The sequence below is a fragment of the Odontesthes bonariensis genome, chromosome 21 (genome assembly GCF_027942865.1).
Source record: "Odontesthes bonariensis isolate fOdoBon6 chromosome 21, fOdoBon6.hap1, whole genome shotgun sequence".
In the NCBI taxonomy this organism is placed as follows: Eukaryota; Metazoa; Chordata; class Actinopteri; order Atheriniformes; family Atherinopsidae; genus Odontesthes; species Odontesthes bonariensis.
This window is the reverse complement of record NC_134526.1, coordinates 547,157-573,430: the sequence shown is the minus strand read 5'-3', so window position 1 is coordinate 573,430 and position 26,274 is coordinate 547,157. Positions and strand designations below refer to the sequence as shown.

At 43.3% G+C, this 26,274-nt stretch overlaps 1 protein-coding gene across 3 annotated transcripts in view; it reads left to right on the top strand.

The window, feature by feature from the left end:
- Window positions 1-23,465, top strand: part of LOC142370904 (serine/threonine-protein kinase WNK4-like) — a 30,952-nt gene extending 7,487 nt beyond the window's left edge. For 2 of the 3 annotated variants that reach the window (XM_075453430.1, XM_075453428.1), the window contains exons 4-24: window positions 564-784; window positions 3,178-3,335; window positions 3,432-3,520; window positions 3,620-3,839; window positions 3,915-4,130; window positions 4,498-4,684; window positions 6,694-6,830; window positions 7,053-7,120; window positions 7,284-7,419; window positions 9,246-9,362; window positions 9,477-9,617; window positions 9,772-9,826; window positions 9,916-10,026; window positions 11,241-11,770; window positions 13,949-13,997; window positions 14,076-14,191; window positions 16,598-16,631; window positions 18,591-19,014; window positions 20,607-20,812; window positions 20,889-20,983; window positions 22,644-23,465. In XM_075453430.1, the coding sequence (XP_075309545.1) occupies window positions 564-784; window positions 3,178-3,335; window positions 3,432-3,520; window positions 3,620-3,839; window positions 3,915-4,130; window positions 4,498-4,684; window positions 6,694-6,830; window positions 7,053-7,120; window positions 7,284-7,419; window positions 9,246-9,362; window positions 9,477-9,617; window positions 9,772-9,826; window positions 9,916-10,026; window positions 11,241-11,770; window positions 13,949-13,997; window positions 14,076-14,191; window positions 16,598-16,631; window positions 18,591-19,014; window positions 20,607-20,812; window positions 20,889-20,983; window positions 22,644-22,646 (3,313 nt within the window). In that variant the 3' untranslated portion in view covers window positions 22,647-23,465. Of the gene's footprint in view, window positions 1-563; window positions 785-3,177; window positions 3,336-3,431; window positions 3,521-3,619; window positions 3,840-3,914; window positions 4,131-4,497; window positions 4,685-6,693; window positions 6,831-7,052; window positions 7,121-7,283; window positions 7,420-9,245; window positions 9,363-9,476; window positions 9,618-9,771; window positions 9,827-9,915; window positions 10,027-11,240; window positions 11,771-13,948; window positions 13,998-14,075; window positions 14,192-16,597; window positions 16,632-18,589; window positions 19,015-20,606; window positions 20,813-20,888; window positions 20,984-22,643 lie in introns of all 3 variants that reach the window. The other variant, XM_075453429.1, reaches the window with a different exon arrangement.
- The last annotated feature ends 2,809 nt before the right edge of the window (window positions 23,466-26,274 follow it).

Here is a 26,274-nt window from a genome sequence, read left to right as displayed (position 1 = left end):
GCTGCACATTTTTCAGAGTATTTAACCTCGGCTCAGTCCCTGTGCCCTGCAGAGTTTCTAGTTCCCGAACACCTCACTCTAATTAAAGTTTCTAAATGTCGCACAACTATTTTATATTCCTAACTTCTACTCAACTACTGCATTACAGTTCTGTAACGCTACACTAACCCCGCCCATCTACGTATCTCTGCGTAACCCAATGCTTTGTGGAAATTCAGTTCCCATAAGCCCCTCACTCCTTTCAGGTTCCAAACCTTCCAACATTTTAGTTTTAATTCGGTGTTCTGCACACCTTTAGTTTATTAACACCATGTTTAGTGTTTTTTGTTTTCTTATGCCTGATCACCAAGTGTTGCTTTTGGTTCCCTAACTCTCTAAAACATCTGAGTATACCAATGTCTTTTGGAGACTTTTGGTGTGTTTTGACCCGAATCTGAGTTCCTGAACATCACGTTTGTCTTAGTTGTCAGCATCCTGAACTTATTCCGCTTCCCCAACATCTCAAAGCTCATTTTGGGTTTGACTCATCTCAGCACCTGATCTCCACGTTTAAACTCGTGCAGGTATCTGCGCCGGTTCCGTCAGATGAAGCTGAAGCTGCTGCAGCGCTGGAGTCTTCAGGTCCTGAAGGGACTTTACTTCCTGCACTCGCGCTCTCCTCCGATCCTGCACCGAGACCTCAAATGTGACAACATCTTCATCACCGGACCCAACGCCTCCATCAAGATCGGAGACCTGGGCCTCGCTACGCTCAAGAAGGCCTCGTTCGCCAAGAGCGTCATCGGTAAGCCTCTCACTCCAGCCTGTGGACCAACGCTTGGATGGTCCAACTCCACTCACATCCAAGTCACTCATCATGTGACTGTAGAAGCCACGCCCACTAACCACCTGACTTTAACCCTTTGTGCGGTCTTAACATTGGGCCTCATGCAAGAACCGTTCGTACGCACAGATTTGTTCTTAAATCGTCCGTACTAGTGATTTAAGAGAATTTGTGCATTCACCAATCTTTTCGTATTTTACGTTTTCTTTCAGGTACGAACAGAATTTACAGTGATCCAGAGCTGTCGTAGGAGTTTCGTAAAATAGTCCGCTGTTATTCCAATCAAGTTTGCTTGACTAATGGATTGTATATTTAATTACTTTGAAGAAAACATAAATAAATATACATTATACCCCATAATGATGCTGACATTATTCTGTTTGACTTAAAATATGCACTAATCGAAGGTTAATTTGAATCTGTATATAACGGGAAGCGTAACCAGCGGCTGACTTGCTACTTTTGGATCAGCGCGTCAGGCTCTTGGAAGAGAGCGTGTGGAGACAGACGAATGGCTGAGATCGCGATTTAGATCACCAAGGACTGTGCTGCTGCAAATATGCAGCTTGCTAGAGCCACAACTCCAGAGAGAAACACGCCGATCAAACCCAATTCCACCACACGTCCAGGTCCTCACCATCTTTGGATTTTGGGCCACTGGAACCTTTCAGAGGGAGATTGGAGACAGATCGGGGGTGTCCCAGTCCTCTGGGAGTCGTGCGCTCCCCTTGGTCATCAAAGCTCTCATCAGTTTATCACCCATGGTACATCAGATTCCCATACACCGCTGTCCAACAAGTACAAATTAAGAGGGACTTTCATGCCGTGGCTGGACTGCCAATCATAATTGGAGCACGAGACACATATATACGCATCCAAACTCCCGTGCTGTCGTGGAGCGCACTGAGCTGAAGGCCAGGTGGGTGTGTCTCGATACAGCGGGGGGCAAATAGCCCAGAGAAGGCATGCCAGATTTGCGCAATATTGCCATGAACGAGGGGTCTCCACCTGAACCAGCCCAGGCAGACCAGAAGGTGTGGTGCCAGAAGACCCCCCTCATGGACCACCCCATCAAAGAGCCATCATGATGAGGCAACAGCTGATTGCACGGCTTTAGTTGCAGTCATCGATCGCCTGCCCATGGCGAGACGTTTTTTTTTTAAGCCATTTTCATATCAAACCATTTATTTTTTTATTTCGCTGACATGGTATTAACAGCACTCGTAATTGCTTCCCTTTTCTTCACTTTAGCAGGTCCAGTCCACTGCTGACACTGCTAAAAATGACAGATTTTCCTTTTTGGATCTCTGAAAACAGAACTTTAATCTCAGAGCCCGTATTCTCAGCACTCAACACTTCCTGGCACAGCAGCGAGGAAGCACAGCCTTATATGGTATCATTTAGGGCGTGGAGTATGCAAATCTACTATCCTCGTGCACGTGAACTTAAGATACGTACAGGTGTGATTCATCATTTACGCAGGTCGTTTACACACTTTTTCCGAAGTTAAGAGTGTTTGTTGAATCTGACGTGGCGTGTTCGTATGAGACCTTCTTACGAAAAAAGTGAGAGAAATTTAGAATAAAAATACGAAAATGTTCTTGCATGAGGCCCATTGTGTTTACTCTCTTTGTCCTACGGGTAAAAAATGAGCCGCCCTACCAAAGCCCCAAAATAAAGCAACTTAATTGAATTTTAAACCCAAAATCTATTTAGTATGATGAAACCACCTGTTATTTATCTATTCAACTCAATTCAATACATTTATTTTCATGTATTTTTTGTTACACAATACAAAAAGACAATCAGCAGTTTTCAGGATTACACTTTTTTTTTTTTTTTGGTCAGTGGGACCAACAGTTTTCTTGTTTTCTCAGTTTTCTTTGACATAATAAAGGTTTATTATTGCTATTATATAAATGTGAAGTAATTACTTCTGAATTAATTATATTGAAAAAAACAGTTAAAAAAACAGTTAAAAACAGTTAAAAAACAGTTTAAAAAAACTGAACTTTTTTTCTGGTGTTTAAATGTTTTTATAAATCACGGGTCAAAAAGGACCCATAAGACAGTCTTTGTGCCCTAGTGGTGTACAGCCCACATGGAAACATGAACAACAATAAAGTGTGACTTTTTCTAATGATGGGGTCCCTTTAGGAAAAGTTATAAAAGATAGTTTAAGGTATTTTTTCTAGCTAAACATGGTGGTGGCTCACTTTTGACCCGCAAGACAACAGGAAGGGTTAAACCAGTCAAACTTCCAGTTTAACCAGACACACTGTTAGCAGGATCACGATTAAATGCTAAAGTAAAACATATAATCTAATAAATAAATAAATCTAATCTGCGTTCAGGAACTCCTGAGTTCATGGCTCCGGAGATGTACGAGGAAAAGTACGACGAGGCCGTGGACGTCTACGCCTTCGGTATGTGCATGCTGGAGATGGCCACGTCCGAGTATCCGTACTACGAATGTCACAACGCTGCCCAGATTTACCGCAAAGTCACCAACGTAAGGCCACGCCCACCTCAAATAAGGCCACGCCCACCTCAAACGCGCCGACTTCCTGAACTCTTCCACCTGTTTTACTGCCTGTTTGTCTCTCAGGGAATCAAACCGGACAGTTTGTTCAAAGTGAAGATCCCGGAGCTGAGAGAGATCATCGAGGGCTGCGTCCGGACCAAGAGCAGCGAGAGGTTAGTTCACTGTCTGCAACAGCAGTGGGAAAATTCTGTGGTCAGTTCAGTCTGCAGCCACAGTGGGAACATTCAGTGATGGATCCGTCCGCTCCGCAGGTTCACGGTTCCCGAGCTGCTGGAGCACCGCTTCTTCCGGGAGGAGACGGGCGTGCACGTGGAGCTCGCCGAGGAGGACGACGGCGCCACGGCGGCGCTGAAGCTCTGGCTGCGGATGGACGACAACAAGAAGCTCCGCGGCAAATACAAAGACAACAACGCCATCGAGTTCCTGTTCGAGCTGTACAAAGACGTGCCCGAGGAGGTCGCCCAGGAGATGGTGCGCACGCCGCCGCGTGATGACGCCACGCGGACCGGAGGTCACATGGTCTAACCGTCCCTCCGTGTCTCTCAGGTGATTCTGGGGTTCGTGTGCGAGGCCGACTACAAGCTGATCGCGCAGGCCATCAGGCACTGCGTGACGGCCGTGAAGCATCAGCGGGACAAACGGCGCCGCCTGCAGGAGGACGCCGGCGCGGAGGAGGAGCCCGCCGCCCAGACGCCCGAGCCGGCCAATCAGAAACGAGCAGCTGCCGTGAACGTGCCCGCCGCTGGAAACGTGGCGTCTCAGGTGCGTCCGGAGCTCATTCTGATGGTTAAATGTTTTCACACTGAATTTATTTAGTTGCATGATTGGTTTATATTCAGGAAGAATTCAGTTTTAGCCCCTTTTTAGCCCCTCCCCTTCTGCGTCGTAATGCCATTTTTTGTTTTTTTTGGACTGTAGCCTGTACATGGGGCGCCTGCTGAACCCACTACGCCACAGACCACCCCCGTAATGCCGTTTTTTAATTACTTTTGGAAAATGAGTTTTTACGTTTTCGCCTAATTATTTTGAATATTTAAGCATTTTAATGCTGTTATTTGTCTACTCAGAAGAAGAAAAAGTCTTATTGTCTGTAACACAGTGGATTAACTCCCCTGTTTAAAACACACAGCATGATGCCTCCCCTGGCTGGAAACAAACCCCGCCCACAACGCCCACGGCGGCAGTGACATCACTGTGGTCGGGCGGCAGCAGCCCGGTGGATTCTGGGATCAGCAGCATCTCCGGCAGGACGGACGGAGACAGAGACGAGGACGAAGACAAGACGACCAAACCAGCGTCTCCCTCCTCTGCTGCATGTCGGCACATTTCATTGTTGTTTCATGTTCCATTGTTTTAATTATTAGGGCTGGGCGAGTTAACTCGTTATTATTTAACGCTGATTAATATTTTATCGCGCATTAAGCCAGGTTTTATTTATTTATTTATTTGAAAAAATAATAATAATTTTTTGTGGCTTTTGTGCCTTTAATGGAAAGTTCAGAGAGACAGGAAGCAATGGGCAGAGAGAGGGGGAACGACACGCAGCACAGGGCCGTCCGATGCGGGACTCGAACCGGGTTGTTGCTCACATGCTTTTATTTTGTAAAAGTCTGTTGCTCACAGGCTTTTATTCTGTAAAAGTCTGTTGCTCACATGCTTTTATTCTGTAAAAGTCTGCTGCTCACAGGTTTTTATTCTGTAAAAGTCTGCTGCTCACAGGCTTTTATTCTGTAAAAGTCTGTTGCTCACAGGCTTTTATTCTGTAAAAGTCTGCTGCTCACAGGCTTTTATTTTGTAAATGTCTGTTGCTCACAGGCCTTGATTTTGTAAAAGTCTGTTGCTCACAGGATTTTATTCTGTAAAAGTCTGTTGCTCACAGGCTTTTATTCTGTAAAAGTCTGTTGCTCACAGGCTTTTATTTTGTAAAAGTCTGTTGCTCACAGGATTTTATTTTGTAAAAGTCTGTTGCTCACAGGCTTTTATTCTGTAAAAGTCTGTTGCTCACAGGCTTTTATTCTGTAAAAGTCTGTTGCTCACAGGCTTTTATTCTGTAAAAGTCCGTCGCTCACAGGCTTTTATTTTGTAAAAGTCTGTTGCTCACATGCTTTTATTTTGTAAAAGTCTGTTGCTCACAGGCTTTTATTTTGTAAAAGTCTGTTGCTCACAGGCTTTTATTTTGTAAAAGTCTGTTGCTCACATGCTTTTATTTTGTAAAAGTCTGTTGCTCACAGGCTTTTATTTTGTAAAAGTCTGTTGCTCACATGCTTTTATTTTGTAAAAGTCTGTTGCTCACAGGCTTTTATTTTGTAAAAGTCTGTTGCTCACAGGCTTTTATTCTGTAAAAGTCTGTTGCTCACAGGCTTTTATTCTGTAAAAGTCTGTTGCTGACAGGCTTTTATTTTGTAAAAGTCCGTCGCTCACAGGCTTTTATTTTGTAAAAGTCTGTTGCTCACATGCTTTTATTTTGTAAGTCTGTTGCTCACAGGCTTTTATTTTGTAAAAGTCTGTTGCTCACAGGCTTTTATTTTGTAAAAGTCTGTTGCTCACAGGCTTTTATTCTGTAAAAGTCTGTTGCTCACATGCTTTTATTCTGTAAAAGTCTGTTGCTCACAGGCTTTTATTCTGTAAAAGTCTGTTGCTCACAGGCTTTTATTCTGTAAAAGTCTGTTGCTCACAGGCTTTTATTCTGTAAAAGTCTGTTGCTCACAGGCTTTTATTCTGTAAAAGTCTGCTGCTCACAGGCTTTTATTCTGTAAAAGTCTGCTGCTCACAGGCTTTTATTTTGTAAAAGTCTGTTGCTCACATGCTTTTATTTTGTAAAAGTCTGTTGCTCACAGGCTTTTATTTTGTAAAAGTCTGTTGCTCACAGGCTTTTATTCTGTAAAAGTCTGTTGCTCACAGGCTTTTATTCTGTAAAAGTCTGTTGCTCACAGGCTTTTATTTTGTAAAAGTCTGTTGCTCACAGGCTTTTATTCTGTAAAAGTCTGTTGCTCACAGGCTTTTATTCTGTAAAAGTCTGTCGCTCACAGGCTTTTATTCTGTAAAAGTCTGTCGCTCACAGGCTTTTATTTTGTAAAAGTCTGTTGCTCACAGGCTTTTATTCTGTAAAAGTCTGTTGCTCACAGGCTTTTATTCTGTAAAAGTCTGTTGCTCACAGGTTTTTATTTTGTAAAAGTCTGCTGCTCACAGGCTTTTATTTTGTAAAAGTCTGTTGCTCACAGGCTTTTATTCTGTAAAAGTCGTTGCCCAGCCCTAATCAGTATTCAACACCCTGCTTATTATTTGTTTGAGTTAATCTTGCGCCACCCTTCTGTTGCCATGGCAGCTGACTGTGAGGCTGAAGCCACGCCCCCTCCTGTCCCTGCCCTGGTGCCTCAGGAAACCCCTCCACCAGAAGCTCCTCCCCCCGTCGCCTCCAGGTCCCACAAAGCTCTGCCCTTCCCAGTGCTGCGCTTCCCCAAGGTGAGCCGGGGTGGGGCTGAGAGGGGCCACGACTAAAGCCAAGATTTGGTCGGTTCAGAACGGTACGGACCCGTACCGTTCTGAACCGACCCGTACCGGACTGCATAGTGGAAACGAGGCTTTATAAAGGCTCATTTATGCTCACGTACATAAATACGTACGTATTTCAGCCTCCAGAGGAGCTTAATGACTCCTGATTTGAAATCTCTTTCTGTCCTTCAGAGCATTGCTGTGTCCCAAAGTGCTGAGAGACCAACACCTGAATCCGGCTTCTCCTCACCTGTCGACAGGTGTCACCCACACACACGCCGACCTTGCGCTGTTTCAAAATCCAGCTCAACACCACCTGAAAATACTTTTTTTTTGATCTTCTGACGAAGAAAAGACAGGAAAATGTCTCTGTCTTTATATTTGTTTCACATTTAAACGTGTTGGCATCTTTTCCATTTGCAGCTACTCGTCTGACCTGACCTCAGGTTTGAGTGACGGCAACGACGGCCAATCAGACAAAGGCAACCAGGAGACAACTAAAAGGGAGGAAGCAAAGCAGTTCAGGAGGAGAGCCAGAGCTCGTCTGAGGATCACAGGGGTGAGTCACAGCTGGAAACATCACCTTTAACCTCCAAACAATTACATTACATTACATTACATCACATTACATCACATCACATTACATTACATCACATCACATTACATTACATTACATCACATCACATTACATTACATCACATTACATCACATTACATCACATCACATTACATTACATCACATCACATTACATTACATCACATTACATCACATTACATTACATCACATTACATCACATTACATTACATTACATTACATCACATTACATTACATCACATTACATCACATTACATCACATTACATTACATCACATTACATCACATTACATTACATTACATTACATCACATTACATTACATCACATTACATTACATCACATCACATTACATTACATCACATTACATTACATTACATTACATTACATCACATCACATTACATTACATCACATTACATCACATTACATTACATCACATTACATCACATTACATTACATTACATCACATCACATTACATTACATCACATTACATCACATTACATTACATCACATTACATTACATTACATTACATTATATTACATTACATTACATCACATTACATTACATCACATTACATTACATCACATTACATCACATTACATCACATTACATTATATTACATTACATTACATCACATCACATTACATTACATTACATCACATTACATCACATTACATTACTGTCATTCTGCAGACGCTTTTATCCAAAGCGACTTACAATCAATCAATCAATCAATCAATCAAACTTTATTTATATAGCCCTTTACAATAGCAAACTGGTAGTCAAAGTGCTTTACAACAGGATAAAAACAACAATACATAAAACAAAACATAAAACACAATTCAGAAATGGTAAAAGTGCTAAAAGTTCTGCAGGGCATTAAAAGCCTTCCACAAGTGCAATAAAATTAATTGAATAAAATTTGTATAAAATTAAGATAATTAAAAAAGACCGGATAGAATGGATGCAAAGTGGCCCTAATCAGTGTACCCTAGTGTACCAGTGTACCCTAACCAACAGATTATGACCCCTAAACATACCCAGAATGTTTTAGTTCCAAAACATAACCAAAAAAAGTCTTAAATGTAACTACAAGTTACGGTTTACAAGTTACCGTTACTCAACCTAACTTAGAAGTTATGGTTCCTAAACCTAGCCAAGAAATTATGGTGTTATGGTTCCTAAACATAACTAAGAAGTTATGGTTCCTAAACCTAGCCAAGAAGTTATGGAGTTATGGTTCCTAAACCTAACTAAGAAGTTATGGTTCCTAAACCTAGCTGTGATGGAGTGACCATCACTAGGGTTGTGGGTGTGTTCTGACTGTCACGCCAATGAGCCTGGCTCTTTGGTGTAGTGGTCAGAGCCCCAGTTTAGTACCCAGAAGGCCGGGGTTCGAGTCCCGGCGGCGTAACTCTACTCCCCTTCACTACAGTAGCCAAGAAGTTATGGTTTTATGGTTCCTAAACATAACTAAGAAGTTATGTTTCCTAAACCTAGCCAATAAGTTATGGAGTTATGGTTCCTAAACCTAACTAAGAAGTTATGGTTCCTAAACCTAGCCAATAAGTTATGGAGTTATGGTTCCTAAACCTAACTAAGAAGTTATGGTGTTATGGTTCCTAAACCTAACTAAGAAGTTATGGTGTTATGGTTCCTAAACCTAACTAAGAAGTTATGGTTCCTAAACCTAACTAAGAAGTTATGGTTTCTAAACCTAGCCAAGAAATTCACGATAAATGGATGGACAAATCCCGGCTGTATCAGCCCTGTGTGTGTTTGTGTGTTCAGGTGTCCGACAGGGCAGACCGGGTGGTGGAGTGTCAGCTGCAGACTCACAACAATAAGATGGTGACGTTCAAGTTCGACCTGGACGGAGACAATCCGGAGGACATCGCCTCTGTGATGGTGAGGACAGCCGCCAGTGAGCCTCAGAGGACAGGCCGACGTCATAGATTCTGAATGTGCTGACTCTTAAATTCACAAACACGATGTGCAACTTCCGTTACCGTCTGCCCTCAGATCCACAGAGACTTCATCCTGCGGTTCGAGCGGGAAGGATTCATCCTGCGTATGTATGACATCATCAAGAAGGCAGAGTCGATGATGCATCAGCAGCATCCAGCAGACAAAAACAGGTCGTCCCACCCGACTGCCTCCCAGGTGTGTCTCCTGTGTCACCAAGTCTGTAAAGTGTACAGAAAGATGTTTTTACAGTTAAATAACTGAAACTATCCATTGGTTATTTAACTTGTCACAGAGTGTCTGTCAGTGGACCAATGATCCTTCTCCGTTTTGTTTTCTCTCATTTTTTAAGTCAAATCCGTCAGCAAAGGGCCTGTCTAAGACTCTGTCCAAGTCTTTATTTCCTGGTAAGCAGGGAGAAAATAAAGGTGTTTGTGGGTTACTTGTCACTCCATCTTTAAAAGCTGACTCATTGATTGAGATCTGCCCCCGTCAGACACTGATGATGGCGACCCCTCCCCTTTGAAAGCCGCTGACTTCAGCATTGACCCTGAGGCCACGCCCCCTGTCAGATCGCCAAGGTCACAGTCTTTCCAGAGCTTATCAGGTACATCAACACAAAATCTGACCATCAGTTTTTAAGGATAAAACATGACACTGTTGTCTGATTGTAGACATCTGCAGGACTCAGAATAGACCAGAATGGAGTATTCAATTCAATTCAATTCAATTTCTCCCCGAAGCGCTCAGGTCCAAAGATAATGACTTCAGTTTTGTCTGAATTTAGAAGCAGACAGTTCTGAGTCCTCCAGGTCTTTATGTCTTTAAGACATGCTTGTAGTCTGACCAACCTATTGGGTTCACCTGGTTTTATAGATAAGTACAGCTGAGTATCATCAGCATAGCAATGGAAATTTATGCCATGCTGTCTAATAATGTTACCTAATGAAAGCATGTATAAAGTGAAAAGAATCGGTCTAAGCCCAGAACCCTGAGGAACTCCACCCTGAGTATTAACTCCGTATGGTTCTTGAAAAGCTCTCAGATTCATTTGGGTATGCAAAGAAGTTTTTAATGTCACTCTCACTCGTAAAGGTCCTTTTATGTCACGTGGACGCTACCTTGCACCGTGCACTGGGATGTACCTGTTACAGCCTGAGCTTCTCTAGGCCAGTTTTCTGCTTTGAACTGCACCACGTGGTGGTGAGAGGAAGTTGGCTGAATGTGACAAACATTATCTGATTTACAGTGAAATCACAGAATTTTATTTATTTAGTTTATTTGACAGGGACAATACAATCAGACATAGTTACAAATCAAAGCTTGTAGCTGATGTGATGCATACAGAGTATAGCAACAAGTGCTAATTTACAACTCCCGTCCCTGGTTAGGCTTTTCTATGCTGACACAAGACCTAAAATAGACATTAATTTACATAAGAACATTAATCTATAAATACAACAGTGCAGTTCAAACTTTCATCTCATTCATTCACTCTCCCATTTTTACAAGTGAGTACAGTTTTGGTTTGTTTTAAGCCAAAATTTAAGTTTAAAGGTGAACAATTTAAACTCACTGATGGACTTAATATCTGTGGGCAGTGAGTTCCAGAGTTTACAGCTTTTGTAAGAAAAGACCGACTGTCCAAACGATGTTCTGCACTTGCTACCGGTGGACACAGGAAGTGATGCGAAGAAGAATCTGGACTTTAAGATGCCTCCTGTGTTGCACTCCAACGGTGCCATTGCATGTTGAATGTTGGAGTTTGCTGCTTGGAGTTTAAAACTTTTTATAACTAAATCCATCTGTCTGTCTCTGCAGCGTCTTCATATCAGAACCCCCACCACCCCCTCCATTACCCCCACGCAGGGTCCACCAACCCTCCCCTGTCTCAGCACCCCACTGCTCCTCAGTATCATCTCCCCACTCACCCCTACTCCACCTACACAGCCTCCTTCCCCACCCGAAGCCCCCTCCCCCATCTCCCCCGGGTCCACAGTAACCCATCGCTCTTCACCCCCATCTCCTCTTCCTCTGCCCCTCCTCAGTGGCCTTCCCCTGACCAACCTCTCTTCTCTCTGGCCAATGTGTTGTCTGTGGCCATGAGCGTGGCCCAGTCCCTCAACCAGGGTTTTTATCCCCATCCTCAGGCCCCATTTCCAAACCCCCAGGCTACCTTCTCTCCTCCTGGATCTCCATCTTTGGGCCCTAAGCTCCACCCTCCAAACCACACCTCCTTATCCTCTTCCTATTTCCCCCAAACACTATACACACCCACAACACCTCAAACAGGCTCCACCCACGACAGGCAGCAGGGATTGTCATCCAGCCGACTTACAGACACACCTCAGGTAGGAGAGAGTAAGCACAGGTGGGATGGTGGGACCAGAATCATCTCATGAACTTTTAGTCGTCATATAGGGGGTTTGAGGAACCCGGTTTCTGTAGTAGCGTGGGGAGTTGGAGGAACCCGGTTACTGTAGTAGGGTAGGGGGTTAGAGGAACCCGGTTTCTGTAGTAGGGTAGAGGGTTGGAGGAACCTGGTTTCTGTAGTAGGGTAGGGGGTTGGAGGAACCCAGTTACTGTAGTAGGGTAGGGGGTTGGAGGAACCTGGTTTCTGTAGTAGGGTAGGGGGTTGGAGGAACCCAGTTACTGTAGTAGGGTAGGGGGTTGGAGGAACCTGGTTTCTGTAGTAGGGTAGGGGGTTGGAGGAACCCGGTTTCTGTAGTAGGGTAGGGGGTTGGAGGAACCCGGTTTCTGTAGTAGGGTAGGGGGTTGGAGGAACCCGGTTTCTGTAGTAGGGTAGGGGGTTGGAGGAACCCGGTTACTGTAGTAGGGTAGGGGGTTGGAGGAACCTGGTTTCTGTAGTAGGGTAGGGGGTTGGAGGAACCCAGTTACTGTAGTAGGGTAGGGGGTTGGAGGAACCCGGTTTCTGTAGTAGGGTAGGGGGTTGGAGGAACCCGGTTTCTGTAGTAGGGTAGGGGGTTGGAGGAACCCGGTTTCTGTAGTAGGGTAGGGGGTTGGAGGAACCCGGTTACTGTAGTAGGGTAGGGGGTTGGAGGAACCCGGTTTCTGTAGTAGGGTAGGGGGTTGGAGGAACCCGGTTACTGTAGTAGGGTAGGGGGTTGGAGGAACCCGGTTACTGTAGTAGGGTAGGGGGTTGGAGGAACCTGGTTTCTGTAGTAGGGTAGGGGGTTGGAGGAACCTGGTTACTGCAGTAGGGTAGGGGGTTGGAGGAACCCGGTTTCTGTAGTAGGGTAGGGGGTTGGAGGAACCCGGTTTCTGTAGTAGGGTAGGGGGTTGGAGGAACCTGGTTTCTGTAGTAGGGTAGGGGGTTGGAGGAACCCGGTTTCTGTAGTAGGGTAGGGGGTTGGAGGAACCCGGTTTCTGTAGTAGGGTAGGGGGTTGGAGGAACCTGGTTTCTGTAGTAGGGTAGGGGGTTGGAGGAACCTGGTTTCTGTAGTAGGGTAGGGGGTTGGAGGAACCCGGTTTCTGTAGTAGGGTAGGGGGTTGGAGGAACCCGGTTTCTGTAGTAGGGTAGGGGGTTGGAGGAACCCGGTTACTGTAGTAGGGTAGGGGGTTGGAGGAACCCGGTTTCTGTAGTAGGGTAGGGGGTTGGAGGAACCCGGTTACTGTAGTAGGGTAGGGGGTTGGAGGAACCCGGTTACTGTAGTAGGGTAGGGGGTTGGAGGAACCTGGTTTCTGTAGTAGGGTAGGGGGTTGGAGGAACCCGGTTACTGTAGTAGGGTAGGGGGTTGGAGGAACCCTGGTTTCTGTAGTAGGGTAGGGGGTTGGAGGAACCTGGTTTCTGTAGTAGGGTAGGGGGTTGGAGGAACCCGGTTTCTGTAGTAGGGTAGGGGGTTGGAGGAACCCGGTTTCTGTAGTAGGGTAGGGGGTTGGAGGAACCCGGTTACTGTAGTAGGGTAGGGGGTTGGAGGAACCTGGTTTCTGTAGTAGGGTAGGGGGTTGGAGGAACCCGGTTTCTGTAGTAGGGTAGGGGGTTGGAGGAACCCGGTTTCTGTAGTAGGGTAGGGGGTTGGAGGAACCCGGTTACTGTAGTAGGGTAGGGGGTTGGAGGAACCCGGTTTCTGTAGTAGGGTAGGGGGTTGGAGGAACCCGGTTTCTGTAGTAGGGTAGGGGGTTAGAGGAACCCGGTTACTGTAGTAGGGTAGGGGGTTGGAGGAACCCTGTTACTGTAGTAGGGTAGGGGGTTGGAGTGACCCGGTTTCTGTAGTAGGGTAGGGAGTTGGAGGAACCCAGTTACTGTAGTAGGGTAGGGGGTTGGAGGAACCCGGTTTCTATAGTAGCGTGGGGAGTTGGAGTAACCGGGTTTCTGTAGTAGGGTAGGGGGTTGGAGGAACCTGGTTTCTGTTGTCGGGTAGGGGGTTGGTAGACAATTGGTTTCTGTAGACAAGTTAGGGACTTAGAACATTAATATTCATACATCTGTTGAGGAAGTATTCGTCATATATGGGATAACATTTAGGATTAGAAGCTGCAGCATACATTTTTTTGTTAATTTCTTCCAGCACCACAGTCCAGCCCAGTTGAAGGTCGGATCACCTCCACCTCGTCGTGGTGAGTTCCTGCTGAAATCATAGTGACATCACACCTGAATTAACCTGAGTTCTGATCATGTTTTTGACTGATTCACAGGTTCAGAGAGTGTCTCTCTTCCCATTCTGACCAGTACTCCCAATCACAAAAGAGATCTCTCTGACTCCTCTACTTCCTCCACCTCCTTTTCACCTCAATCAACTCCTCACACCAAAGTAAGACATACAGAGACATTGTCTTTTCTATCTTTTCTGTGACGCTTTCTGTGATCAGTTTACTTAAGTTTTAATTTGAGTGCTACTCATAAACCAAGAGGACATTTAGTGGAACCTTATTGAGATCCTAATAATGAACAGATTTTTGAAGGTGTTTAATTTTATGCTGTTTTCATTGTGCTGTGTCAAGGTCTTAATCAAGCTTTAACTACATTCTTGAATCAATGTTAGTTTAATTCCATTTAACAAAGAGGACTGTGATATAAGCATAAATTCCTGGAAATGTTCAGGAATCAGAGATAGCACCAGGATGAAGGCACACCACCTTTAAATAAACATCTCTGTGAGAAATCTTTTGATCTTTTTAGCAAATCAATCCATCGGTCATGTGGGGCTCCGGATCCTATCCCAGCTGCCATTGGGTGAGAGGTGTGGTACACCTGGACAGGGCGCCCGTTCATCTTAGGAATAACACAGAGACAGACACACTCACACCTTTGGCCCATTCAAATCAAATCAAATCAAATCAAATTCATTTATATAGCACATTTCATGTACAAACAATCCAAAGTGCTTTACATAAAATAAAAGCATTGCAGCAGGGAGTGCAAGAAGCATTAAAAAAATACATAAAAGAATATAAAGAGAAACAAATAAAATAATTAAAATGATTAAAAACAAGCAACAGTCCAGATAAGTTCAAAGATAGCGTGCATGAGAACAGAAATGTTTTTAACCTGGATTTAAAAATGTCTCCATTTGGTGAAAGTTTAATCTCCACTGGCAGTTTGTTCCACTTGTTGGCAGCATAACAGCTAAATGCTGCTTCTCCATGTTTAGTCTGGACTCTGGACTGGACCAGCTGACCTGAGTCCTTGGATCTAAGAGCTCTGCTGGCTTTATATTCTCTGAACATATCACAGAATGTATGATGTATGTAGACTGACTGGAAGCCAGAGTAAAGATGTTAAAGCTGCTGTGATGTGTTCAGATCTCTTAGTCCGGGTTAAAACTCCAGCAGCAGCGTTCTAAAATAAAGCTCTTCGTGTCTGTGACTAACCTCATTGTCCCAATGATGGCTGCCTGAATCAGATCAAATCCCTGATGCTGCCTACAGAGAGACCTCTGGGTCTTCAGCAGCTGTTTAAACTCAGTCCTACAGGCTGATGCTCCTTCTGGACCTCTAAGTTCCTCTCAGGAACCTCGTCTGGTTCGTTCTCATTCTACCACCCCGACAAACAAGACAGTCTCAGTCCAGACTGTTCCCACTGCTGGTTCCATGGAGGTGGAACCTGCTACCCAGGTGCTATCAGAGCAGGGCAGAATGTCCTCAGAGAACAACACCCCCCCTAACACACCTAACTCACACTGACTCTGGACTTCTGGACCGGTTTTACTTGGACTCTGTGCCATAATCAGAGTTAGCTCTTTTTTTTCCTAACAATATGTTTATTGATATTTGAAATTTTACTCCCCCCCCCCCACACACACACACATACAATCGGTATAAACAATACTGCAACACAACAGCATTCACATCCATAATAGTCACAACAAGAAAAAGACATAAGCTAAATGATAAATAAATCAAATTTAAGGTTTAAAAAGGAAAAAAAAAGGGGTACACGACATAGATATACTTGCAGGATAAGTTCTGCAGTAGCCTGTACATAATGAAAGACTTTAAGTGCCTAGGTCTAATCATGGCCATCACAATTAAGAGAAGTGCTCTTTTGCAAAAAGGCCGCAAAGCTTCCCCAGCATTTATCAAAAAGCAGAGTTTTTTTTCCTGAGATTAAACATAATCTTTTCTGAGGGTAAGTATGATGAGAGCTCTTTAAGCCACAAGGAAACACCAGGGGGCTCCCCACTTTTCCAGCGAATGGCTATACATTTATTCGCTGCAATTAGAGCCAGTCTGATAAAGCGAATTTTGTCCCTCACATTGATTGGTGAAACTGAGACGTCCCCCAGTAGCGTCAGTCTCGGGTTGGTTGGGATGTCCACCCCCACAATTCCTTTAATATTGTTTAAGATAGACCTCCAGTATTGTTCCAGACAACTACATGTCCAGAACATTTGCAGAAGGGTCCCTTTTTCCGTCTTACACCCAGGACAGTATTCTGAATAGCTACTACTTATTTTGTGAAGGCGTTGAGGTTGAACTGTAAAATTTTGTGCCGGCTATTATAGGAGAAAGACTGAGAGCTATCACAAATCAGCTTCCATTCAGAGTCCTCAGAAGCATAGCCGATGTCAACAGACTTAGCTCTTAATGCTGACACCAGAGTTTCTGACTGAACTGAAGCTTGAGTGATGTTCAAAACTTGAAGTAATATTTGGATAAAGGCATCAGGTCCATTAGGACATGTGTTTATTAAATGTAATGCATGTTCTCGTTTGCAGGTGTCTCCTCCTCTGTCCTCTCCGACACCTGAAGGTAAGACGCACCTGTCGGACAGTAACACATACAGAGCAGTTTCTTCATAACAGGCATTTAATTCATATACAGCTACATTGTCTGCATAAAAACGTTGTCACTATTATTGATAATGAAACAACAATCAGTACAGAAAGTGACATTAAATTTGAGCAACTAACATTTGTACCTGAGACTTATGAGCATGGATCATTTCCAATCTTTAAAACCAACTTTTCTATGTTGATAAACTAAAAATATTGTTGCAACGTAAAATATGCAAGTTATAAAAAAATTCCTGTCTTCATGGATAAAAATGTGGATGTTTTGAATAGGAAGATGGTGATACATCTGCAGGTCTCCATGAATCCAATATGGATCGGCCCATTGTCACTGATGCCCAATCTCGAATTTTCTTCGATATCTTCCTGCTTTGTTTTACTTTCAGTCTGAGAGAAATAAATCATTCTGATTGGTCGGTTGCTGTCCTGTATCCAGAGTCTAAACACCTGGTTGACCTACAGAGGTGATAACCAGCGTGTTAGGCACAGTTAAACCAGATAACCAGAAGATAATTGGTAAATGTTGACCCTACTTTGTGGTACAGACCTCTGGTTAATTTGGTTCTGTCCATCTCTTTAACCCCGATCATTACTCACAGTGACAACCAACTGACCCGGGAACATTCACTCACTTCGTCCCAAAATGACATATGAGGAACTCATCGGGGCAGTTCAGGTTTCAGTATCTTCTCCGAGGACACTTTGACATGGAGACTGGGGAAGTTGGGGTTCCAACCAGCAACCTGTGGATTGAAAAATGACCCCTTTACCTCCAGAGCCGCAGAAACCAGGACCCTTATGCCTTGTGTACACCAAGAGCGACCTACGCTACCTGAGCGCCGGAAATCATTATTTCTCTATGGAGGGTGAGCGAACTGCGCTACCAGAGCGAATTCCAGCGATTAAACTCAAGCTAACATTATGGTAATGAGCTACGACGCAGTTCGGCGAAAACCAATGACAATCCACAGATTGTAGGGGTCCGACAATCCGCCGGGTTCGCGGAAACAGACGTGTAAACTTTGGTTTCTAGTTCCTACGTATTTATTCAATTAATTTTAATGTAGAACGTGCACGTGTATGTTGTTTAATGTTACTGATGTGAATTTGCTATAGGTCTCAAAAATCCGAGTACAGCCTGGCATGCTTGCTGAAAGTGATACAGTATGTGTCTGTACGATGAGTAAAGAACAGCGTTTGGTTGATGCTGACGGTGTTTTTTACGTGTTAAGCGCCTCCACCAGGTGGCAGTAATACTTCATATTAGACTCTTGCTTTTCCGAGACAAACTATCCGGTCTTGACACTATGCTCGTCTTCCGAAGTGAAGAGCCAGATGTTAAAGTCTTTTGTTTGAAGCAAGATCGTATTCCTCTCAAAAGAGCGGGGGTGCTGCACAGCCGCGGGCCTTTAAAAATGGAACATTCTGAATGTGACGTCACGAGCGAACAAAGCGAATTCTCAAGCGAAGCTTCTCCAGCTACCTCCGCTACCAGGCAGCGTAGGTCGGCCTTGGTGTACACGCAGCATTACAGTCCAGGCTTTCATTTGATTTTTACTCTCCTTTTTACCATGTATTTAGACTTAAGCTCTTCCTTAAATTGACCTTGGAATGTCACGATTTGTTTTCTATGTCTGATGAGTGCAGACTAACATATTTGTTTAGCGAAAAAGGTTTTTATTTAGTCCAATATGTGTTGGAAGCTCACCAACTTTATGTCTGAGTGGGGTTGGTGTCTACTGAGGACCGTATATGTTGGATAAGCAATTATGGAGATAATCTTTTGACTATTGCTTTTTATTACTTATGGTGTGTCCTGTCAGCCCATGCGGGCTGGGCACCTTTTTGGTGTATGACACCGTTTAACAAAACAAACAAACAAACAAACATTTGAATGACCTTTTTCCCTCCTTTGCAGAGAAGAAACCGGTCTTCACTGTTGGTCGTTTCCAAGTGTCGCCCTCTAAACCTGTTCCTGCTGTCCGTAACCAAGAGCCCCGCCCCCTCAACCAGGTCACGCCCACCGCTCACTCCCCGCCTCCTTCCAGGAAGAGCCAATCGGAGAGCGACACAGGAAGCAGCACGGAAGAGGAGAGCGAATCAGAGAGCAGCAACTGCACGTTGACCCTCCCTCCGCCCGGTTACCATGACAACCCGGCAGACCAGCCGGGGAAGACGACGGGGGGTCGCAGATTGAGTCTCGGTCTCTGGGAGGGGTCAGCCGTCGCCCCCAGACCGAGCGGCAGCAGCTTCAGCCAATCACGGAGACGCTCTGCCACCTACAGCTCCGACGAATCGGAGGGCGAGGAAATGTGGGAGGAGCTATTGGAGCTACGTGAAAGGTGATTGGTGGATCCGTGAGATGAGAAAGATTATTTCCTTTAACACGTTTGCTCATCTGAAAGTTGATAAAACATCAGCATCTCACCTGGGATGGAAAAAAAGTTTAACGTTTTCTAAAATGTCACAAAAGTTAAATCTGTATTTTTTGATCAATTTAAACCTTTATTGAACAGAAAAGTCCAAATTAATGGTTTTCAGAGTCTTCACCAACCAACTTCTTTGTATTTAGCAAACAGAATCAAATAGTCGAATCTGGGTCAAAAATGTGCAGTGATCAAAAACTGCATTTCCCACAATGCATGCCGATCATGTTACGCGCAGTGACGGCATCCCGCCACTAGACTGCAATGTTTCCAAATCGATGTGTTTTTCCCAATAAGTGGAATTGAAAAATACAAATAATCAAATAATGATCCCAAACTGTCCAGGAAGAGAAAAACTGATGCAGATGCCCTTACATCTGTATCAGTTTTTCTGTTTCGGGAAAGATCGAAAGGCAAATACGTGTTTGTGCTTCAAGGAGAAAAAACGGTTTGTCTTCTGTGTTATGAGGCGGTTGTCAAAGAGTACGATCTACGTCGGCATTCTGAGACCAAACACGGAGCTCAGTGTGCCGACATTACGCATCAAGAAAAACAACAAACTGCCCGAGAATTAAAAGGCGATCGCAGCAGAATGTGTTCCCGAAAGCCACAACCGGAAACAAAAGCTAGCTTTGTTCGATATTTCAGGTTTGGAACAAAGTAAATGTCATAACTTGTGTTTGATGTTATGTTTCTTTATTTACTTGATAGTTTGATGGCTGATGGATGGAGTTGATGTGGGTTTCATAACCTGACAAATTAAAAGGATTAATGATATAAAAACAGAGCAACAAGCAAATATATTTTTGTTTTACATCTATACAAATAAATATGTAATATATGTAACTTGAATAAGTAATAAATGAAGAGTTATTTAACATTAAGGAGTAGTTACATTTCTAAGTTACATCTGGCCCTTTGAGGGCAGCGATTCTGCTGATGTGGCCTTCGGTGAAAATGAGTTTGACGCCCCTGCTGTGGATTCTGGAAACTTTCTGTCTTTCTGGGACTCCAGAACAACTTTTACCGAGTGCAGCAGGTTCTACGTTTGGTTCTGTTTTCTAAATATGATGAAAATGATGAGTAAAAAAACGAATTAAACATAATTGATGTAACTGTTAATACTTCATTGAGTCATTATAATTCTCCTTTTGTAGATGAAAAACTATGAATGTGACGTCAGACTGAACTCAGCTTCAGCTTTTCAGAGTGTACCAACGAGATGTTTCAAAGCTTCATTTCACATGATGAAAAATCATGTAACCGCCCCAAATAAGGCCTTATTACATTCCAGTTGTGTCAGTAAGGTGTTACACTGTTCTTAAATCCAGATGTGCATTTCACGCTGCGTTTAATCAGAGATGTAGGTTATGAAACAGCTATAAATCTGCTTTGTCATGGCCTGAGATCTCATTGGTCTGCAGTTAAGGGATTTGGCCAGCAGATGTCACCATTTTACATCATCTAACTCCAACACTGACCGTTAGACTTCTTCCTTCTTCTCCCAGACACCTGATACAGGTGCAGAACCTACAGGGGCATCAGAAGAGAGAGATCGAGGAGCTTTACCACCGGAAAGGTAAAGCCCCGCCCCCCGGCATCGTCCCTCCGGCTGCCATGTTGAACCACCGCCAACGGCGCCTCTCCAAGTCAGGAAACCATCCTGCACCTCACAAAAACAGCCTGCAGAGGCTGGAGCTGCTGCCCCCTGCAGGTGGGAGGACACACTGCAGCCTGCAGACCAGCACACACCAGTTAGTGTGACTGAAACATGTGTGTTTCTGCTTCAGGCATCATGAGGAAGAGCTCGGTGAGCGGCAGCAGCAGCGGATCTCAGGACAGAGCGCTGAGAGGAGTCACATTTGCCCCCGAACACAGCAGCGTGGTGAGTAATCATAAACTATATACATTCCTGTGACCCCTCCTTTAAGGTGAGACACTACAGGTGAATGGGGTAATATTTTAAAATAATAGATATCACCATGAAACTTCCTCAGTTGATTACTCATACAAGTATGAAAAATAAATGTATTACAAGTTTTATAAATTTGCATGTTTAACCTTGTAGCACCCACAGTTGCAGATATGCAACAAGCTTTTTATTTATTTACATTATTTACATTATATTTTTATTTATATTTTTATTTTCATTACATTATTTGATTTTTTAAATTTACATACATTATTTACATTCATGTGTAATATTTTTTTACATTACATTTTATGTAAAAATGGGTGGGAATAAACCAATATTTTTGGTTTATTGGCAGTTGCATATCTGCAACTGTGGGTGCTACAAGGTTAATTATGCAAATTAGGCATTATCTCATTAAATATGCGCACATTTGCATATATTTCTGGAAGATAGATCTGAACATGTGATAAAGCCAGGTGCAAAATCCTTTTTTTCATTTTGTTTACGCACAAAATGAAAAGAAAATTACTGAGGGATTTCAGGATATCTGCTTTCATTTTCTAGGAAATCAAAATATACTGTCCATAGCCTAAAAAACATCAATTTTGTATAACTGGAAAGTTTGGTGTTAGTAGGTGCTCCATAGGCTGAGATATTGATACTGGAAAAATACAAAAAAAATTAAGATTTAAATAGGGGAATTCATTTTGGTAAATTTGGGCGAAACGTACTGCCGCGATTAAACAAAATGTGATGAAATAAACATTTTAAATTTATGTTTTGAAATAACACATATTGAAGGAGTAGACTGGCCCAAAATCTAAAAATTGACCACTGCATGAAAAATCCCTGTTGTTGCCCGCCGTGTCTCGCCTTAAAGAAAAAAAACAGTTTGCTCTGATTGGTCAGCTCCGCTGGCCTGATTTGGCCCCGCCCATCTCCCCCACAAAATTTCAAGAACAGCTTGTGCAGCTTTTGCCACACGCACGATACCCTGAGTGCATAATAACCCCAATGCAGAGGGGTTTTTGAACATTTCTAGGGGGCGCCACTGAGCCATTTTGCTCCGCCCACACACGATACCCTTTACATACGTACGAGGTCGTCAGGGTGGACGTGTGTACCAAGTTTCATGACTTTGCGATGATGATAAGGCTTTCATATTGCAAACGCCATCACACGATTTTCACCGCCTGGCCACGCCCACACCGTTCAGAGTTTGGAAAAGTTCCTCCATGATTTCCCCCCCCATGTCTTAAGAGTAACCTGGCCAAGTTTGAAGTCTGTAGCATTAAATCTGTAGGACGAGTTCGATCATATGCAAGGCGTGGAATCGGTCAAAAATGGCACCAAAATGCACATTCCTTCCAAAATGGCCGCCTTCCTGTGGACGTGGGACCATGGCGGCAAGAGACTTTTCTGTGCGTCTGGGCATGATGAATGAGTGTACCGAATTTCGTCGTCCCACGCGAAACTAACCCCAATGCGTGGGCCATTTTTAAGCATCGTAGGGGGCGCTACAGAGTCAATGAGCAACTCCCAAAAATATAAAGTTTAGATTCTTTCAATAAACCTATTGTGCAGGACCATTTAATAATAACTCATTTGACCTCTGACCTTTGTGTTGCAGTGAGGACGAGCCGCTGAAGGCAGAAGATGCAGAACAATTCATCTAAAGGAGACTTTAAAGACGTTTCAGCTTATCAGGAATAAAACATGGAGCCTTAATGATAAAACATGGAGCCTTAATAATAAAACATGGAGCCTTAATGATAAAACATGGAGCCTTAATGATAAAACATGGAGCCTTAATGATAAAACATGGAACCTTAATAATAAAACATGGAGCCTTAATAATAAAACATGGAGCCTTAATGATAAAACATGGAGCCTTAATGATAAAACATGGAGCCTTAATAATAAAACATGGAGCCTTAATGACAAAACATGGAGCCTTAATGATAAAACATGGAGCCTTAATAATAAAACATGGAGCCTTAATGATAAAACATGGAGCCTTAATGATAAACATGGAGCCTTAATGATAAAACATGGAGCCTTAATGATAAAACATGGAGCCTTAATGACAAAACATGGAGCCTTAATGATAAAACATGGAGCCTTAATGATAAAACATGGAGCCTTAATAATAAAACATGGAGCCTTAATGATAAAACATGGAGCCTTAATAATAAAACATGGAGCCTTAATAATAAAACATGAAGCCTTAATGATAAAACATGGAGCCTTAATAATAAAACATGGAGCCTTAATAATAAAACATGGAGCCTTAATGATAAAACATGGAGCCTTAATAATAAAACATGGAGCCTTAATGATAAAACATGGAGCCTTAATAATAAAACATGGAACCTTAATAATAAAACATGGAGCCTTAATAATAAAACATGGAGCCTTAATAATAAAACATGGAACCTTAATAATAAAACATGGAACCTTAATAATAAAACATGGAACCTTAATAAGAAAACATGGAGCCTTAATAATAAAACATGGAACCTTAATGACAAAACATGGAGCCTTAATGATAAAACATGGAGCCTTAATAATAAAACATGGAGCCTTAATGATAAAACATGGAGCCTTAATAATAAAACATGGAGCCTTAATAATAAAACATGAAGCCTTAATGATAAAACATGGAGCCTTAATAATAAAACATGGAGCCTTAATAATAAAACATGGAGCCTTAATGATAAAACATGGAGCCTTAATAATAAAACATGGAGCCTTAATGATAAAACATGGAGCCTTAATAATAAAACATGGAGCCTTAATAATAAAACATGGAACCTTAATAATAAAACATGGAGCCTTAATAATAAAACATGGAGCCTTAATAATAAAACATGGAGCCTTAATAATAAAACATGGAGCCTTAATAATAAAACATGGAGCCTTAATAATAAAACATGGAGCCTTAATAATAAAACATGGAGCCTTAATAATAAAACATGGAACCTTAATAATAAAACATGGAGCCTTAATAATAAAACATGGAGCCTTAATAATAAAACCTGGAGCCTTAATGAGCCTCGGGATGGAGGAGCTCCTGCAGCTTTGCCTCGTTTACACTGGATCTTCAACATGCAGGACATTCAGAGGAAGTTTGGGGAGGTATTCAGACTTTTAGAGAACCCAGATCTCAGTTCAGGAGCACGCTGGGTCAGAAAACGTATTTTTAAAGCATCTTTTATTTATTTATTCCATCAAATCAGACCAGATGTTGAACTGAAACGTCTTAATTTGGTTTAAAGATGAACCTGTGTGTCCGCAGACAGTATTTATATGCTGACATAAAGAGATGAAAATGTGTGTTTGAGTGACGTTAAAATTTAGATGATATTTTAATGAGTTTTTAAAGTTGTGAAACCTGGTTTTGAATGTTTCTGGATTTTAAGAGTTTCTGTTAATAAAATGTCATTGAAATGGAAGAATGATGAAAACGTGGTGATGAGTGTCGGTCCCTCCCTCCCTGTGATGTCCACAGCTTTCCAGCCTCTGTGGTTTTCTCTTTCACTTGGTGCTGATAGAATCAGCCAACAGGGAGCGTCTGATGGCGTCAGCCAATAAAAGCTGTGAACATCGAGCTGACTAACCCTAACCCAAACCCTAACCCTAACCCAAACCCTACCCTCACCCAAACCCTACCCTAACCCAAACCCTACCCTAGCCCTAACCCTAACCCTAACCCAAAATCTACCCTCACCCAAACCCTACCCAAACCCTACCCTAACCCAAACCCTACCCTAGCCCAAACCCTAACTCTAACCCAAAATCTACCCTCACCCAAACCCTACCCAAACCCTAACCCTACCCTAACCCAAACCCTAACCCAAACCCAAACCCAAACCCTACCCTCACCCAAACCCTACCCAAACCCTAACCCTACCCTACCCCAAACCCTACCCTAGCCCAAACCCTAACCCTAACCCATACCCTACCCTACCCTACCCTAACCCAAACCCAAACCCTACCCTAACCCAAACCCCAACCCTACCCCTACCCGAACCCAAACCCTACCCTGCCCTAACCCTAAACCTACCCCTACCCCTACCCTAGCCCTAACCCTAACCCTACCCTAACCCAAACCCTAACCTAACCCTAACCCCAACCCTACCCTAACCCAATTCCAAACCCTAACCCTAACACCTAACCCAAACCCTAACCCTAACACCTAACCCTACCCCAAAACCTAACACCTAACCCTAACCCTAACCCTACCCAAACCCAAACTCAAACCCTACCCTTACCCAATTCCAAACCCTTCCCTAACCCTAACCCAAACCCTACCCTACCCTTACCCTTACCCTAACCCAAACCCTAACCCAAAGCTGATGAGATAAAGTTCGTGTAAATCACTCAAGAAAAAAGAAAGCCCAGATTCTTAAGTCAACACCACAGAAGGAAGAAGCTCCAACTTTTAAAGAGGACCAACAAGACCGATGTTTCTGAGGACCATCTGAACCGATGTTTCTGAGGACCATCTGGACCGATGTTTCTGAGGACCATCAAGACCGATGTTTCTGAGGACCATCTGAACCAATGTTTCTGAGGACCATCAAGACCGATGTTTCTGAGGACCATCTGAGGACCATCAAGACCGATGTTTCTGAGGACCATCTGAACCAATGTTTCTGAGGACCATCAAGACCGATGTTTCTGAGGACCATCTGAACCAATGTTTCTGAGGACCATCTGAGGACCATCAAGACCGATGTTTCTGAGGACCATCTGAACCGATGTTTCTGAGGACCATCGGGACCGATGTTTCTGAGGACCATCTGAGGACCATCAGGACCGATGTTCAGCCAGAAGAAGATGAGTGCAGCCAGCTGGGACAGGATTGGACCGGCAGAGACTGAGCTGATTATGATTTCTCGTTTCTGATTTTGTGTGAGGAAATCATCCGTCCATCTGTTGATCTTCACCTGCACACACATGCATCTGTGTGGTGGTTAAATGTTCTGACTCTTACATGGTTGTTTGTTGTTATTCTCTTAAAACCAGAAGAACATTTTTATCATTGATTGATATTGTGACTGCAGAGCTGAAAGAGCTTCAGCTCAGTGATTTCAGTAGCAGCAGGATGTGGTTAGAGCATTGAGACACTTCCTGAAATTAATCTTTCTAACGGCTCCGTCATAGAAAAACGGTAAGACTTTTTGGCTTTTTGTCACATTTCTGTTGCTGCAGGAACCGACTTTAGAAGATTCAAATATAAAATGACTCATGTTTCA